Source organism: Ictidomys tridecemlineatus, chromosome 7 (assembly GCF_052094955.1).
Source record: "Ictidomys tridecemlineatus isolate mIctTri1 chromosome 7, mIctTri1.hap1, whole genome shotgun sequence".
Taxonomy (NCBI): Eukaryota; Metazoa; Chordata; class Mammalia; order Rodentia; family Sciuridae; genus Ictidomys; species Ictidomys tridecemlineatus.
The window spans coordinates 138,043,071-138,061,434 of NC_135483.1; the positions used below are offsets into that span (position 1 = coordinate 138,043,071).

General features: G+C 37.6%; 1 protein-coding gene across 1 annotated transcript in view; it reads right to left on the bottom strand.

The window, feature by feature from the left end:
• The window catches only part of Abcb11 (ATP binding cassette subfamily B member 11), an 89,935-nt gene that overhangs the window by 37,654 nt on the left and 33,917 nt on the right, over window positions 1-18,364 (bottom strand). Inside the window, exons 11-18 of the mRNA XM_078017538.1 lie at window positions 17,464-17,638; window positions 9,620-9,733; window positions 7,394-7,504; window positions 5,416-5,541; window positions 3,803-4,006; window positions 1,899-2,069; window positions 1,294-1,495; window positions 399-468 (exon numbers count right to left, since the gene is read on the bottom strand). Coding sequence (XP_077873664.1) covers window positions 399-468; window positions 1,294-1,495; window positions 1,899-2,069; window positions 3,803-4,006; window positions 5,416-5,541; window positions 7,394-7,504; window positions 9,620-9,733; window positions 17,464-17,638 — 1,173 coding nt within the window. The remainder of the gene's footprint in view (window positions 1-398; window positions 469-1,293; window positions 1,496-1,898; window positions 2,070-3,802; window positions 4,007-5,415; window positions 5,542-7,393; window positions 7,505-9,619; window positions 9,734-17,463; window positions 17,639-18,364) is intronic.

Sequence of the window (18,364 nt, forward strand, 5' to 3'; positions counted from 1 at the left end):
AGTAGTGCTCTCCACTGAACGACATCCCCAGCCCTATTTATTTTATATTTTGCCATAAGGTCTAAGTCATCTAGGCTGGCTTGGAATATGCCATCCTCCTGCCTCCTCCACTCCTACAGCTGGAATTACAGATATACACCACTGCTCCAGTTAGTAAACAACATCTTATCCAGACAGCCCTCCATGGGGATCCTACCCTCAATAAGATGAGAAACTGAAGTTAGACAGAAGAAGCTATGAATTATGGACATAAATGTCAATACAGCAACAAAACATTCATCTGCAGTTCTTGCTATGTAAGACCTGGGAGTCTGCTTTCTTTGATATACTTAAGATATTGCCTGAGGCTCCTAAGAATATTTGAAAACTTTAAAATGAGCCATGCACTTTGAGCTTACCTTAAACTATCCCGGTAGCTCCCTCTGCTAAAGCTCTTCTCAAGCATGTCACCTTCAGTTCCATCTTTTCCTACGTAACACAATATGAGTCACTCCTTAGTAGATACAGTAAACAGACCATATTTAAATAGAATCATTCTATTTGCCTAAAATGTAGTTACTATGTGTAAAGACAAAATAGTCTATAAAATTTTATTCTTAAAAAATAAAGCTTGTAACTTGTCCAGCACATTGTAACAAAAATTTGAACCACATGCTAGCCTATTACTTCTGTATAAATAGATATGTTTTCAGCATAAATCATAAAAACAACTTTAGGGAGAAACCCACTAGTAGTAGCAAAAATATGACAGAACCACCGAATGTTTCAAGTCTATTCAGAATAGCTCATGGTGTCCATGTATGCAGTAGTCACGCCCGGACACATTCACAAGTCTAAACGTGAAATGGTGAAAAAAGTTTAGAATGCTGGTTAATCTAGCTTGGGCAACCACTATGTCTGAAAATTCAGATTGATAGAGAGAAGGTGTAGTAGGGTCTAAAGCATCTATCTATGCTTGAAAAAATATATACAACCTTTTATTCATTGACTAATTCACTCTACTAGTAAGAATGAGACACCTAGGATATACAGGACACACTCCAGGAGGGGCTCTCCTTTCTGCAAAGTGTAAAGAAAAGGGATGGAATTAAAAACTAGAAGACTTGGCTTTGGCTCTATGATTTGATCAAACAACTAACCTCTTGAACTTCAGTGGTTTCCTTTATCATTTATATAATGCCTGCCAGGACTTTTGGGAGAACAAATCAGATGTGTGTATTAACATGCACAGAAAATCAAGCCCCGGAAATATGAACTAACTTAACGTGCAAGTGAAAGGAAAACACCACTTGCCCTTCGCATCCTTTTCCTGAAGGTCTTGATTTCCTTGATTTTGCAAAGTCACTAGAGTGAAGTAAACGCCTTTCCTTTCTAACAGTTCTTCATGGGTGCCTCTTTCCACAACTGTGCCACATTCAAAACCAATGATGACGTCTGCAAATCTGATGGTGGATAGACGATGGGCCACTGACACAGTTGTTTGCTTGTGTTGGATCTGCAAGAATATACAGTGCACGGTGAAACATGACTGTAAGACAAGGTAGGCTTTGATCTTTGGATCGTCCCAGAATCCACAAGTAAGTCAGAGCCTTGGTTCCCAAGAATGTCCTTAAACTGGCTGTGCAGACACCAGAAAAGGCCAACACAGCTTCTTGTAGCCATAAATCCCATCATGCTTTGGTCTGATTGCTGCTATTAATCAATAGCTTTAAAAGGGGGAGGGAATTTTAAAAATCATGTAAGATCTCAACAAGAGTTTAAATTTTACATGTGCATCCTTTGGAACCAAATCCTAACTATTTTATCAAGATGAGAAAGATTGTAGTCAGCTAATATTTTCTGAAGGATCACACAGGATATGTGGACCCCTTAGCCTTGTAAAGTAAACTCACACAAACCTTATTCAGTGATTTTTGTACCACAGCCTCACTCTCGTTGTCCAAGGCTGAGGTAGCCATGTCCAAAAGGAGGATCTTGGGGTTTCGGATAAGGGCTCTGGCAATGGCTATCCTTTGTTTCTGGCCACCACTCATCTGGCCTCCTCCTTCTCCTACAAGGGTGTCAAATTGCTAGGAAAAAAAAGTGACATCAGTCATGAGGGAGAAGAGCTCGGTGGTTTGGTTTCTGCACGAGGTCTCTTCTAACTGCTTCCTCAAGTATGAATTTTCACAGGTCTAACTTTTACTAATAAAAGAAACGTCCCTTCCCCAAACAGGTAATTAACTAATCAATATCTGTGCAAGAGATAAAGAAATTGATTTATGCTCTTATCCCCAGGTGCATTGAGCCGTGTAAATATTCTTCTGCAGCTCAACTTCAAATAAATGTTTTCAGTCAAAGTGAAAACAAGTCCTTGTCTCCTTTCTCTAATTAGGCAACCCAGCAAAACATAATACTAAAGCTGTCTTTATATTGTGAATGAAACGGCAAACCACATCAAGTGGTTACTGAGCGTGCCCATGCCTATTGTTAATGGGAACATAAGTAGTCTTTCTTATCTTGCCTAGTAGTAGCCAACATGAGTTGTGCACCTACCACTTGAGTGGTTCTGAGGCAGGTACTGTGGTTCTCCTCAACTGGTGAATAAGGAAATGCTGGGCATAAAATATAAACTTATCGAAATTCTAAAGCTGTTAAGTGGAGAAGTTGGGTTTGATAGTGGTGTAGCTTTTTCCTCTTTGGTCATGAAGCTAAAACGTGCATATCTGCAATTTTATTCATAAAGGTAATTCAGAAGATCAATCAGGAAGTGTTCAAGATCACTGACTCTGGAACCAGACCATCTGCTATCCATCTTGTTTCTCCTGATTACTTGTATAATTCTGAACAAGTTATTCACCTATTAGAATCTCAGTTCTCTCTTCTACAGATGGGAATAATAGTTGCCATCTGACCAGATGAATGTGGGGGTTTAAATGAGTGAATAGATGTGAAGTCCTTAGAAAAGTGCCTGGAATGTAGCAAGCTCTATACAGGTGCCAACTATTATTAATCCTCCTTTGACTTAGCAGATCATCTGTGGCAAAATCCATATAAATATAATAATATGGAGGTGGTCTTTGTAGTAGTAGAATGAAGTGTAGAGTGAAGCTGTATGAGGAATTGTTTTTGAATATGTGAGAAGCAGTTCCAAGGACACAATATTTAAGCTAAGTACAAGAAAACTAAATAATAACAGTTGTAGACATCAAGAAAGCACTGTACAAGTAATATCATATGACAAATTTAGCCTTTTTTTAGATGGGTGCTTAATATATGGAAATTGTATCTATAGCAAAGAGTGATTTTCAGAAGAAAGTTTCCCAGCTTGGCAGATTTTAAATATGTAAACAATGTGTTTTCAGATAGAAGGGAAAACTTATGGTACATTTCCACACATAAGACAAAAATATGACCTTGGGAATTTAATAATTCACTCTAGGCATGCCTGTAATCTCAGCTCCTCAGGAGGCCGAGGCAGGAGGATCACAAGCTTGAGGCCAGCCTGGGCAACTTAATGAGACACTATCTAAAAAAGGAGGAGGAGGAGGAGGAAGAGGAGGAGAAGGAAGAGGAGGAGGAGGAGGAGGAGGAGGAGGAGGAGGAGGAGGAGGAGGAGGAGGAGGAAGAGGATATGGAGGAGGAGGATATGGAGGAGGAGGAGGAGGATGTGGAGGAGGAAGAGGAGGAGGAGGAGGAGGAGAAAGAAAAAGTGCATAAAGAATTTAATGATCTGGAATTCAAAGTTTTTAAAGTGTGTACTATTGTGTAATTTTTTCTTTCTGACTCCTGGGTTTCCTTCTGGAATATGAAGCTAGGGTACCTGCGGCAGGGTCATGATGAAATTGTAGGCGTTGGCCTCCTTGGCAGCTCGGATTATGTCTTCCATTGTCGCCTCTTTCCTGCCATAGCGAATATTTTCTGCAATAGTGGTAGAGAACAGAACTGGCTCTTGTTCCACTACCCCAATCTGATCTCTCAGCCATTGGATGTTAAGAGAGCGAATGTCATGGCCATCCAGAGTCACCTAGGGAACAGAACAACATCACACGGCTTGGATCCCTTCAGGGTCCTGAATCAGGAGGTGACCACGGGGGAGAAAAAGAGAGAGGCTGACAAGACTGTGACTGTCACAATTCCTCTTGAAGTGAGGATGTTTAGTTAGGACACAATGTATAATTGATATCATGTATACCTGTAGGGCAATTCATTGTAGAAACTCAAATGATTACTTAATTTCACACTGTTAGCCCAGGAATGGACAAGTTTCTAATTTCTCACTAAAGAGTAATGAGTTGTTCATCACACTTTGAATATTTTATTATCTTTTGACTTCTGATCAAAAAAGTGACCTCAAAATTATTTTAAAAAATAAATTAATAATCCCTATCTTATTTATATGCTTTATAGTAAATCTTACTTTCTGGTAAGATGCATCAAATAACACTTAGCTGTTCAAAAGCAACTAAAGGCATAAATGGGAATGAATCAAAATCACTATAGGAAAAATGTGAAAATTTTACATCAAAAAACCATATTTCTAGATATTAGAGAGTCATTATGATGGCATGTAGCAAAGAATACCCAATTGAGAAGGAAATGTCTGTGGAAAAGAAAAATTCTATTATTTCTGCCTTGTCAGAGCAACATTATATGCATGATTGAGAACCCGTGGCATTGAAGCCATTTAACCTACAGTCACAACAAGTATCTCTCAAAGCACCAAGGAGATGCTGACAAGAATAATTTTGAGGCAGAGTATAAAGATATGGCATCTACATACCTGAGTTCAAATACTGGCCTGATCATTCCTCACAGTGACTTGAGGCCATTCCTAATCTTTTTGACACTCTGCTCCCTCATTTGTTAAATGGGGATATGTACCTTTTGGGGTCATTGTGAAAATAAGGAATCATTTTTATGAAGTATTTGACATATAATATGTGGCAAGTGAGTGGTGATTATTAACAGTATTTATTTTCTTAATTTTAGTCTATGTTTACTCAAATAAATACAAGGAAAAAGAGATCACATCATTTGAGGAATTGTATATAGAAAAGGTTTTCTTAAACCCAGCTTTTTGAAGTGGTGATCAAGGGCAATTCTTTGTTTATTTCTAGCTATGCCAGCTTTCCTATACTTGGCATTTGTAAATCATAAGGAATCAATAATGATTTTGTTGCAACGTAAGGAAAGAAGGGTAATAGGTAGTTCACTGTGAAAGCAGCAGCACCAGTTTAAATGTTCAGTGGTTACTGAGCGAATAGAATGACAGGTTAGTCACTGAATACTGTCACTATGCAGGGAGTTCGTCTTCTCTATTCAGTAAGAAGTCATTAAATCTGGGTGAGCCAGGACAATCTCAGTTTGACAGTAGAGCACCACTTTTGCATTTCCCTGTCCCCATGAGTTGAGAAGTTTCTGGAAGACACATACCATGCCTTCACAGGGGTCGTAGAATCTCTGAATGAGCTGCAGTGCCGTACTTTTCCCACTTCCACTGGATCCTACTAGAGCTGTCATTTCCCCTGGTTTAATGACCATGCTGAGGTTACTTAAACTCTGAAAGGAAAAGAAAATTTAAAAGTTCAGATTATCACTGTGCTGCCAATCAGGCAACTAGGTTATAAGTTAGGATGCTCTGTGAGATCACTGTGTGTGTGAGTGTGCATGCGAGTTTACATATGTTCCATGGCACAGCCCTCAATACCCATCCATCACCAGCAAAAAGAAACAGCCCTAGGATCAGGTTTTAGCATTTCTCAATTACTTAATAACTGCAGCCAACAAATAATGATGTGTGGTAACACTGGTAAAATAACTAAGCCAGGCTGACTTCTAAAATTATGTTCCAAAATCTAAATCAAAAACGCTTCTGATATACTAGGATACCTACAGGAGACTGTCCCAATTGTTAAAGAAAAAAACTCCAGTAAGTTAGACACACAATGCTACTTTCCTGACCAACAATTAACAACAAACTGACTTTTAGATTTTTAAGCTGTAATATACTGTATGGTGTGCAGGCATCTTACTTGAATACCTTGACCTAAAAAGTGTTTGTGGTGTGTTTCTAGGCCGTAAGCACTGAATGCTGGCTGGGGTCAAGAATGAGCAGTTCATTTGCAACTATCTGCTGAATATTTTATCAATGAAAGGTGATTTTTGTATTGATTGAGTGAAGGTGGTTTGGGGGTTTTTGTGTGACCAAATCTTACATCTTTTATTACACATTGGATAATCAATCTTGCAAATATATTTCCACTTTCTGGCCTGTATTGGACTGTGAGCTCCCCAAAACAGAGAATTTTACCAAAGCAAACTATTGCCATTGAGAATAAAAGATAAAACAGAAATGAAATCAATGTCTCAACTCAACCAGTATTTATTGAGCTGCTACAATGAGCTGATTCCAAATAGGTACTATGAAGAAAGTTTTAGACATTCATTCCTAAATATTTACTGAGTGAATACTACTTTGTGATTTGTACTTTACAAAGCACTTTTAACATATATTGTGGCATTTGATGTTTAGGTACATATGCAATATATAATGATAAAAATATACTTTAAATATGTAAACAGAATATATATTTACTTATACTTTATGCTTTTACATATATGCCTACTTTATAGGTGTATAAAATGAGAATAAATTTAGGCTAACAAGGCGGGATTTAGTTCTGTGGGGATAACAGAAATATTATTAAGAAAAAGAGACCAGAGATAATTCTGTTAAAAATGAGGAATAAATCTCATTTCAAAGTCAATTCATTCAGGGGGAAATGGATCCTAATTTTCCTATGGAGTAGAATGTCTTTTTAAAGATCTTGCTTTGTAGTTTCAGAAAACCATAAATTTCCTTCACCATGTGGCCTGGATAGCCACCTAGCACAAGGTACACAAGCATAATATCACCAGGGTACCTTCTCTAAGGACTAATACAGTGACCCTGGTGAGCTTACAGATAGCATGTAAAAAGCCAGACAGTGGCTTCCCTTTGTCACTCTGAGCTACCCCCTCAGAGTGCTCCACCTTCTGCAGTCTGTAAGGAGGTAGTGATGCAGCCCTGCGCCTTGATTGCTGGGGTTGCTTACAGTCTGTTTACCATGTGCTTAGAATGACAGGCTCTGACACTCATTTCAACAGAGCATCATACTCTTGACCTAACCTGAATGTTCTGTGAGACTGTCTGTGTTCCAACCACAGGGACTTACACAATTCAATTATCACAAAACAATGAGGTGTGTTGCTTAAGATGGCACCACACCCAGTGATACTTCCAAAGAAACCTATCTCTGTCCCCAGTTACTAGAAACTGAATCAGGCCTCAGAAAACAAGAAATCGATGGCTCTGAAAATGAGTAATCAAAAACAAATGTTTACCCTTTTCAGGGAAAGAACTGGCACTCACCTTCACCTTTGGTCTAGAGGGATAGTGAAAGGTCACATTATGGAATTCAATTTCACCCTTGACTCTATCCAGCTTGTAACCGTCTTCTGACATGCTGTCAATCATGGGTTTCTGGAGGGCAATTCAGGAGAGATGTAGCAACAACACATGCTATATGCATTTACTGTCCATTTTAATTTGCATTAACTCATAAAACAGAACAACCAGTAGGTAAAACACTGCAGAGATATGCTAAAGATAAATTGCTTCTGCATTAAATTTTATTAATAATAGTGAATAATAATGATAATAATCACTACTACTTTTGAACTATTATATTACTGCATATTATAATTAAGTGTGATACTTTAATATAATAATACATATTTTAGTCATTTAGTTAATATTTATTGAATTATTGCTATGAGATAGGTATATATTATATTCTCATGTTGTTAATTTAAAATATTATTAATGTTTATTATAATGCATTAAATTATACATTAATCAGATTATTTAAATATTATGGGAAGCAATGAGCAGAAATTTTAATGTACTTTTTCATTTACATAATTGTTATTATAACCTATCTAGACAAGTGATGTGCCTATTTTTCAGTTAAGGAAATGGAGGAATCTCAGAAAAATTGTTTCTTGCCTGGGGCCACACAACTAGTCAACTAAGATGGGAGCCACTGGGACTCACTGAGTACATAATGTAGATGATGATTAGAACTATATATAAAAATACCCAGTTGAATCCCACCATTATGTACATCCATAAGAATGGGGTCCTAATTAGAATAAGAAATAATCTATGCTTATATGATTTCATCAAAATGGATTCTGCTTTCACAAATGACTAAAAAGAATCCATAAAAATAAATATAAAGAACTAATTCTTGGCCAACAGAGTCTTCAGATGTTACCACATTTCAATTGACTATACTGAATTTCACCGCTGTTCTTGTTAGTAGAAAGTCTAATCTAGAATTTAACCATTCTGGTTAACCAGTCAAGGGTGGTTAACCTCATGCTACCAAAATACTCCAGGTTCAACTTCTTCCCTCTTTCGTGACTGGTAATAGAAATTCATCACCAAAGTTCTGCTTGGGGGTATGATGTCATCTACTCTCTTCTTGGATCTCTAATAAGAGTAATACAATAATATTTAAATGTCTTAATTTTTAGTCATAATTTCACAGGGCTGTGTATTTCATTTGAACATATGACAAACCTAAAATGAGACTGAATAAAGCATCACTTTTATATGCTTTCTAACAATCTCACAAATAAAATGACAAGCAAATAAAGTAATGAGCAGTTTTCTCAGGTAGATGCCAGCCTCTCTGTTTGGCAAAATATTCTCAGGGTTCAGAGGACCATGTAGTACCACTTATTCCCAGGCCTTCTGACTAAGCTTGTTGCATTTTGTTTTCAGAGAGGAAGAACATATTGCCATCCTCTCCCTTCTGTTTTTGAATTATGACTTCCTAGATTGACCTCCAATGTGCTTCTCTAGATCAACCAGTAAAATCCTGGCCAGACTACCAAGCTGCTTTACAAACCTCCTTTCTGCCACATTAAGAAAATATCCAATCTTATGAACTTGATCTTTTAGTCCTATATGCCTGGGACCCTTGCCTGTCCCTCCAGTCTCTGCACCCTGCTCACTTTCTTCTCCTTGAGTTCACCAAGCCCTTGCCCAACTTGGAGGTCTAGATTTCAGGAATCCCTCCCTGCTGTCACTTTCCATGCACCAATTAAAGATCCCTTTCCCTGTCCCAGTCAACATCACATTGCCCTGCTCTATTTGCTTCACTGGACTCTGATATTGCCTCGTGTTTGAATGTGCTTACTTCTTTATGCCTATCTCCCAGTATGAGTATGAGAGCAGGGGCCTCATTTGTTCTAGATCACTGTTGCATTTCCAGCTCTTAGAATCAGGTGTAGCTGGTAATGGCAATTAGTAAGTATTGCTAAAGTAGAGCATTTTGATATGCTCCTCATATATTTTTAAAATATTTTTTAGTTTTAGGTGGAAACATGTCTTTATTTTATTTTTATGTGATGCTGAGGATCGAACCCAGTGCCTCACATGTGCTAGGCGAACACTCTACCACTTGAGCCACAACCCCAGTCATGAGCTCTTCATACTTTTTAATGTTAGAAGAAATTCCTTTAGGGTTCATTCCCTGCTTCGCCCCACCCACCCCCTACCGGGCCTTTCCTTTTGGCTTTTACATACCCTGTCTATTGTCTCAAAAATACTGACGGCTGCTGCACGCCCAGCAGCAAAGGCTTCCAAACAAGAAGATGCATTGCCAAGATTCAAAGCTCCTGTTAAGACACTGAAGAAAATCTGAAATGAAAAGAGAGAAAAAGTTTTTAATGTGTTTTTGCCAATTTGTAAATAGTACGCTCCTACCATTTGAGCCATCTCTGGAAACTGAGAGATATCTCAGAAATATTCTTCCACAGGAGTTTGAAAGCTAAATGACTCTTTGGTGTTTGGAAAGGTCTGACCTAGTTTTTGTTCTATAAAGTATCTCCAATCTCTCCACAACTGTGATTTCTAAAGCTACATTTTTTTTTTCTAAACATCATTCTTCTAGAAAGTAGGAAAAATAAGATGTGGAAGCAAGGCAACACATATACACAAAGGAGGTTAGAATAGTTGGATAATCCATTGGATTTGTTATATACTCAGCCTTATAATGGTTTTCCAGTTGAAGGGTAACCTAAATAATAGATATACTAAGGTTGGCATGATTGTCCTAGAAGTTGGTTCATGCAAAATCAATCTGTCATTACTGCTACTAGTATGCTTGTCACTAGGATAACTATTGTTGCTACTGCTACTAATGTTGTTCTACTGCTAACAATGATAACAAGTATGTTGTAAGTGCTTTATCTCTATTACTTCATTTAATTGTCACAACAGAAGAGGAAACAGATATATTTGGAAGATCCCTCATTTGCCCTAGGTTACAACATGAAACTTAGTAGTGTTTGAATCCAGGCATTTGACTACCATGCTATGTAGCTCCCAACCTCACCTGTGGCTGACTGCATTTCAGGTGGAATGGCCAGATTCCTGCACACAGCTGGGGAAGCTATCCATTGACTTGCCAACTTAGCCATCTCTTTGAGATTGGGAAAGACTACCTGATCATGGATGTTCCTTCAAAATAGCATTCTGTATTAAATCTTTTTAATTTAAAATTTTTCTTATAATTATTAACACATATTAATTGTACAAAATAATGGGTTCCATCATACTTACATCCTTACATATAACTTGCTTAAATCACATCCACACTCCCTACGACCATCACTTAGCCTCATCCCCCACCCTCTGGTCCTCTTTCCCTTTTCTGATTGTCCCCTTACTACTTTCATGTCATAGATCATATGGTATTCTATTTTTAGTTTTTTTGAGGCATCTCCATACTGTTTTCCTTAGTGGCTGTACTAATTTACATTCTCATAAACAGTATAAAAGGATTCCCTTCATCCTCACCAGCACTTGTTATTTTTTGTTTTCTTGATAATAACCACTATGACTAGGGTGAGATGGAATGTTAATGTCACTTGGATTTGCATTTCCCTGATGGCTAAAGATCTTGAGCATTTTTTCTCATATATTTATTGGTTATTTGTGCTTCTTTTGAGAAATGTCAGTTTAGCTTATTTGCCCATTTACTGATTAGATTACATGTTTTTTCTTGGTATTGAATTTTTTTAATATTTATTTTTTAGTTGCAGTTGGACACAATACCTTTATTTATTTATTTATTTAGATGTGAGGCTGAGGATGCCTCACACGTGCTAGGCAAGTGCTCTCACAACCCCAGTCTCCTTGGCATTGAATTTTTTGAGTTCTTTCTGTAGTTGAGAAATCTGAATAGCTGGCATTTTTTTCTCCTATTCTGTAGGCTGTCTCTTCATCCCATCGATTCTCTCCTTTATTGTGCAGAAGCTTTTTAATTTGATGTAATCTTATTTGTCAATTCTTGCTATGATTTCTTGAGCTATTGGAATTCCATTCAGGAAATCCTTGCCTAGACCAATATATTGAATTATTTCCCCCTTATGTTTTCCTCCAGCAATTTCAAAGTTGTCAGCTTACATTAAGGTCTTTGATTCAGTTTGAATTGATTTTTATACAGGGTAAGAGGTACAGATACAGTTTCAGACTTCTACAAGTAGATGTCCAGTTTTCCCAGCACTATTTGTTGAAAAGGCTGTCATTTCTCCAACACATGTTTTTGGTTCCTTTGTCTGAGCCCAGATGGTTATGGATGTGTGGGTTTATTCCTGAGTCTTCTGTTCTATTCCATTGATCTACATGTATATTTTTATGCCAAAACCTGATGTTTTGTTTCAAGGCTCTATAATATACTACAAAATCAGTTATTGTGCTACCTCTAGCATTGTTCTTTTTTCTCAGAATTGCTTTGACTATTTGGGTCATTTGTGTTTCCATATGAATTTTAGAATTTTTTTTTTTTTTTTTTTTTAGTGTGAAGGATGTCATTGGTACCTTAATGGGCATTGCATTAGATTTGTAGATCACTTTTAGTAGAATAACCATTTTAATTGTCACACTCCATTAACATGAGGTGTCCTTCTCTCTTCTATTGTCTTCTTTATTTCTTCAGCAATTTATAATTTTCATTGTAGAGATTTTTCATCTCCTCTGTTAGGCAAGGCTTATTCCCAGGCTTTATTTTTGTTGATTTCTTTCTTTTTCTTTTTTTTTTCTTTTTTTTCTTTTTTTTTGCAATTGTAAATGGGATTGTTTTCCCTTTTTTTTCTTCTTAATTTTTTTTTCTTCAGTACTGGGGATTGACCTCAGAGGCACTCTATCACTGTTATATCCCCCTTTCTTTCTTTTTTTTTTCTTGTTTTTGTTTTTGAGACAAGGTTTCACTAAGTTGCTGAAACTCACCTCAAACTTGTGAATCTCCTGCCTCATCCTCCCAAGTAACAGGGATTTCCCGATTTCTTTCTCAGTGAGTTTATTATTGGTTTAAAGAAAGCTGGCAACATTTGTATGTTGATTTTGTATCCTGCTACTTTGCTAAATTTCTTATCAATTCTAAGAGGCTTTTGGTGGACTCTCCAGGGTTTTCTAGGTGCAGCATCATATAATCTGCATACCAGGATTATTTGACATTTCTCTTTTCCTACTGGTATCCCTTTTATTTTTTTTTCTCTTGCCTGATTACTCTGGGTAATTTCCAGTGCTATATGAAATAATTATTTTGGGAGGGGCTGGGATTGTGGCTCAGCAGTAGAGCGCTCGCCTAGCAGGAGTGGGACCCAGGTTCGATCCTCAGTACCACATGCAAATAAAGGCATTGTGTTGTGTCCATCTACACCTAAAAAATAAATATTAAAAAAATAATTGTGGGAGTGGACACCCTTGCCTTGTTCCTGATTCTAGAGGAAATGTTTTTAGTTTTTCCTTATTCAGTATGATATTGGCTATGGATTTGTTGTATATAGCCTTTATTATGTTGAGGAATGATCCTTCTATATTTATTAAGGGTTTTCATCATAAAGTAATGTTGAATTTTATCAAAGACTTTTTCTACATCTACTGAGATGACTATGTGATTTTTTCCCCTTGATTCTATTTATGGGTTGTAGTCCATTTATTGGATTGCATAAGTTGAACCAACCTTGCATCCCTACAATGAAGCCAACTCAATGATGGGGTATGATCTTTTAAATGTGATGTTTAATTTGTTTTGCAAGTATTTATTGGGGATTTTTGCATCCGTATTAATCAAGAATATTAGTCTACCGCTTTCTTTTTGTTGTTATTGTTGTGTGCTTGTCAGGTTTTGGCAGCAGGATAATGCTGGCTTGTACCAGTGGTGTTCATAAAGACAAGGAGGAGGCAATGAAGCCATTTCTCAAGTTGATCTCTAGAAGGAACACAAGTCTCCTCCTATCCCTCCTGTCAACCAAAGAATGGGCACTAGTCATATGATTCACATGGAGGATCTTTCATTGGCCATGCCTTCTTACCAAGGTGAAGTTGACACCTGTGTGAATATAGCCTTTTCAGGTAATCAAATGATCCCAGTATGGAGGTTTCCATAGACCAGACCCTACCTACTGGTTGTGTCCCAGCAAAGCAAATCTCCCCAGAGGATCTCCTCATTCTTTTTCTTCCTTGTGGTTGGAGCAGTTGCTCTGTGGACTTTCTTAGTCTTCCAGCCATCTTCTTCCCTCTCCAGAAGCCTCTCCATTCCATACATCAGGATGATTAACAGGGCCAGGGCTGCTCCACATGGGTGGTGGGCTAAATTTATGCTTTCTTCCTCAATTACACACCCTATCCATGGGGATAAATGATCTTTTCATCTGTCCTTGTTCCCTTTCTTCTATCACAACAGAAGCTTCCTCCCACGGTCAAGTTACTTAAATATTTCAAGCCCCAATGTCTTTATCTGGAACAGAGGGGTAATGATAATATATACTCTGAAGGATTGTTAGGAGGATTAAATGAGAAAATGTGTATAAAGATAATTAATCCAGCACTGGTCACATAAATGAATGATAGTGATGAAGAAAATATTGAGAACTCACTCTTACAAGGTGGAAAGGTCAACAGACAGAACAGTTCTTATGACCTAAATTGGCTTAAGACCACCATTATCAGAAGTCTTACTATCTCAGTAAGGGAAGCCTTCCTGTGCCCTAAATCTGGGGTGGGCAAACATCTTCTGTAAAGGCCAAATACTATACAGTTCAGGCTTGCCAGGCCACGTGGGCTCTCAATTACTCAACTCCACCATGTAGTACAAAAGCAGCCATAAATAATACGGAATAAATGCCTGTGGCTATGTCCCAGTAAAACACTTTGTAAAAACAGGTGGTGAACTGGATTTGACCTGAGGGATGTATTTTTCTAATTCATTGGAGGCTTAAATTGAGGTTTGGAGTCAAACTCTTGCTCATCCTGGCTTTAAAAGCTGTGGCTTCATGCAAGTGTCTTCCTGGAGGTTCTTAGGGGGAGAGTACATGAGACAGGACGGATATATGTGCCCCAAACTGTCACAGTAGACAATGCATCCTAATAGAGCAGCATTTTTTCACCCCAAATATCATGCTCTTCAACCCTGTGGACAGAGCAGTGGGAAGAGAGGCTGCTGCAGAACAATGTGCGTAGGCTGTGATGGAGAAAGGGGGCCTGTAGTGCCCTAGAAGATAGATCTGGAGGCAGGAAAACAGGGGTTCCATGGAGTCACAGAGACCTGAGTTCAAGTCATGCTCTATACCATTCGGCACATGTTTTTTTACTTGGTGGCCTCCCCTTTATTTTTGAAGTGGTCGTATAATGACACCAATTACAGAATACAGCTGTATGACCTGTGGTAATATATGAAATACCTCACTCAGTGCTTGACACCCTGCGCACGCTGAGTGGATGGGACTTTCTATTACTGTTATTGTTTTTATCATTGAAACCTGAAACTTGAGAGACCTTTTGCCCCATTCAGTTGCCCAACATTCTTGCCTAAGAGACTACAGAGTAGATTTTTGTCTAAATATAAGTGATACTAATTACAGTCACTTATGTGAACCACTTACCATTTATGCCCAATCACCATGTAAACAGTAATGATTTTGTGTATCACAAAATATGCTAGATTAACCTAATTGTAAATTAGTTGATTGATTAAAACATTCAACTCAGCTCTAGAGTACTTAATCTTCATAGTTTGCTTCTTAAAAGTATGACAAAAAACTGTGTGTGTGTAAGCGAGAGAGGATTCTACTGCTAAAGGATGACTCTCCTCTTCCAAAAGAGGCACTTCCTTAGGCAGAGGCTCAGAGGAATAGGTTAGAAGTAAGTAGTTCATAATTGATGATTCAAATGTTAGAGAAACATAGTATGTTATGTCCTCACACAGTAAGTACTTAAGAAATACTCAGTAAAAGAATGAATTATTCACAGAAAATCTAAAGTAGCCCATAGTCCAACTGGCAGGAGAGTTAAAGATCAGAACCATAAAACTGGATTCTCGCTACAGAGAGTTACCAGGGGGCTTTTTATTCAGTGCTTCCAACTGGAATTGTGTATTATTCAATTTTCAATTTATCAATTCATTTCCCCTCTGAACTGTCATTGGTGCATTCCTCTGCCCTCTCATTGTACGCATGGAATGAAACTAAGGAGGGCTTTCTCTGTGCGGGCCTTTCTACAGAGTGAGCAGATAGAAGCAGCTGAGGCTAAAGCCACCTACTGGTATCCCTGGTTTGGTAAATGTCAAGAGCTTTTAGAAGCATTTGGATCAATAAAGACAAAGGACTTTAGAGTGACATTTCATACCTTCAATATTTTCACTTTTCTAATGTACAACACTATGTCTAAGTTGTAAGGAATAGTAACACTTTCCCTTTTAAAGTTTATAAAACATTTTAATATGTATTATCATATTTAATTTTTTGAACTAAGCTCAATGACATGCCAGATGTTCATATTTTTAGTGTATTATGATGCTCTTAATGAAATAAAGTCAATCATTTGTTTGTTGTTTGTTGGTGGTGTTGGAAATTAAACTGGAGGCCTCAAGTATGCTAAGCAGGTCCTCTACCACTGAGCTACATCCCAGCCCTAATCATTGCTATTTGTAAATAAAAATCTTATTCAATTTTCCCTAAAAATATATTTATATTAAAACAGTAGATCTCAAACTATAAGCTTTCAGATAAATGTGTGTGTGCGCGCACACACACACACACACATGTGGTGCTGGGGATTGAACCCAGGGCCTTGTGCATGCAAGGTAAGCACTCTACCAACTGAGCTATATCCCAAGCCCTTTTAGCTATATTAATAGCTGGAAAATACATGATTTTGATATATTTTGTAGTTTAATTGTACCTATTCCATCCAGAATCTGCAGCCCAAACATTTTATTTAGGAATCTTTCATTTGTTTTGTTTTTTGTTCTTGTTTTGCCTTCTTTTGTTTGGGATGGGTCTAGCTATTTTGCCCAGACTGGCTTTGAACTCACAACCCTCCTGCCTCAGCCTCTGACTAGCTAGGATTACAGGTGTGCACCACTGTACCTGGCATTATTTAAGAATCTTATATGAAGCGATTTCCCATCTCCCTGAGAGCTCAAATAAAACAAGTATTCTATTTTTACTTCAATTACCTCATAGACTTTACTGTCTGAGGGCAGAAAGGGGTGAGGACACATATAAATAAGTGCAAATGCTCCATGTGAGACAAGTGCTCCAAAGAAAAGCTGCAAATGCCATGAGAAAGAATGACAGACTGGATGGGGATGGAAGGCCAAGTGGGAAAGTGCCATTCAGCTGAGAATCCAGGGGGCCAGTGCAGACCACCGCTAAGGAGGAAAGACCATGGGAGAGGAAACAGGATGGGAAGCCCTCCCTGACCCCAGCCACACTGGTCACCCTGCTATTCACTCTCACGATTCCTTGTCTTTGGAACTCATGTTGCCATTTGCCATTATGCACTTAAGCTATTATTTAATTATTACTTTTTCCCCCTTTAAACTATGAATCTCATCAAGCTACAACAAAACAAAACACACACATAAAAAAACACAAAACATTTCTTTTGCTCACCGTTGAATCCCCTGAACTTTGGATGGCTCTGGCATACAGTAGATGCTCAATAATTACTTAGTGAATGAATAACTAATGGAAAGGACACTGACAGTTAAAGTGGCTATGGCATTAGTGATGGCATGACACAGCACAAGTGAACAATAAAGTCCGTTTGTATTGTCTGCTCAGTTGAGGATGTTATTGACTCTATTAATAACTCATTGTTTCACAAATATGTCCATTAGGTACAGAGCTTGCACTGTAATTAAATTAAATCATGTGATTTGTTAATTTTTAACTGAGGATCACTGACTTTCCATTTTCTTGGCATAGTATCATTTGGACTCAGGCAGAAAACCATCAATTTATAGCTATAATAGTTTTAGTTAATTAGAAATCATTAAATTACGGGTCTAATCAATCCAAATGCTCAGCAGCTCTTCACTATTGGAATGCCTAAGTATTGTTTTTCTGAGTTCAAAGTACCTGGACAAGAGTTCCTGGTGTGTATTCTCCTTCATCCAGGATGAGTTTGGAGCCATACCAGAAGGCCAGCGCATAGCAAAAAAAGATGAGACACCACATGTATCCAGTGAAGAATCCCATCACTATCCCTTTTCTAATTCCCCAGCGCTGGGCAAACACAAGATTTTTCTCATATCTGTGAAGAAAAAAATGTTTGAGGTCATATCAGCAGATTTGGCTCAAGTTTTAATATTTAAAACAGGCCACAATGCAGTGGTTTTACTCAATGATCATAAAACCACCCCAAACATAGAGAAGCTTTAGGGAAAAAAAATCCACAATAACCTTTGCAATTATTTAAAGTCTGTTTAAAACTTTCAATGTAAAGTTAATCAACTTTTCTCCATCCTCCCTCCACTCCCCATCCTCTGGTAACCACTTTTCAACTCCCAACTTCTATGAAATCAACTTTATTTTATATTCCACTTGAGTGAGATGATGTGGTACTTGTCTTTCTGTGTCTGGATTATTTTCCTCAACATAGTAATCTTCGATTCTATTCATGTCATTGTGAATGACTGGGTTTTGTTCTTTTTCTGCTAAATAGTGTTCCTTTGTGTATATGTACCACATTTTCTTTATCAATTCATCAGTTGATGGATTGACTATTTCCATTTCTTAGCTCTTGTGAATGGTGTTCAATAGACATGGGAATGCAGATGTTTCTTTAACATAGATTTCATTTTCTTTGGATTCATAGTCAGTGGTAGGATTATCAGATCATATGGCTGTTCTATTTTTAATTTTTCGAGGAGTATTAGTAATGCTGAAAATCACTAATAAACAGAAGAGAATTTTTTTCTTTGGTGAAAAAGTTTTAATCTGGGTTATTTGTTCTAGTTGTGGGGTTTTTTTCCAATTT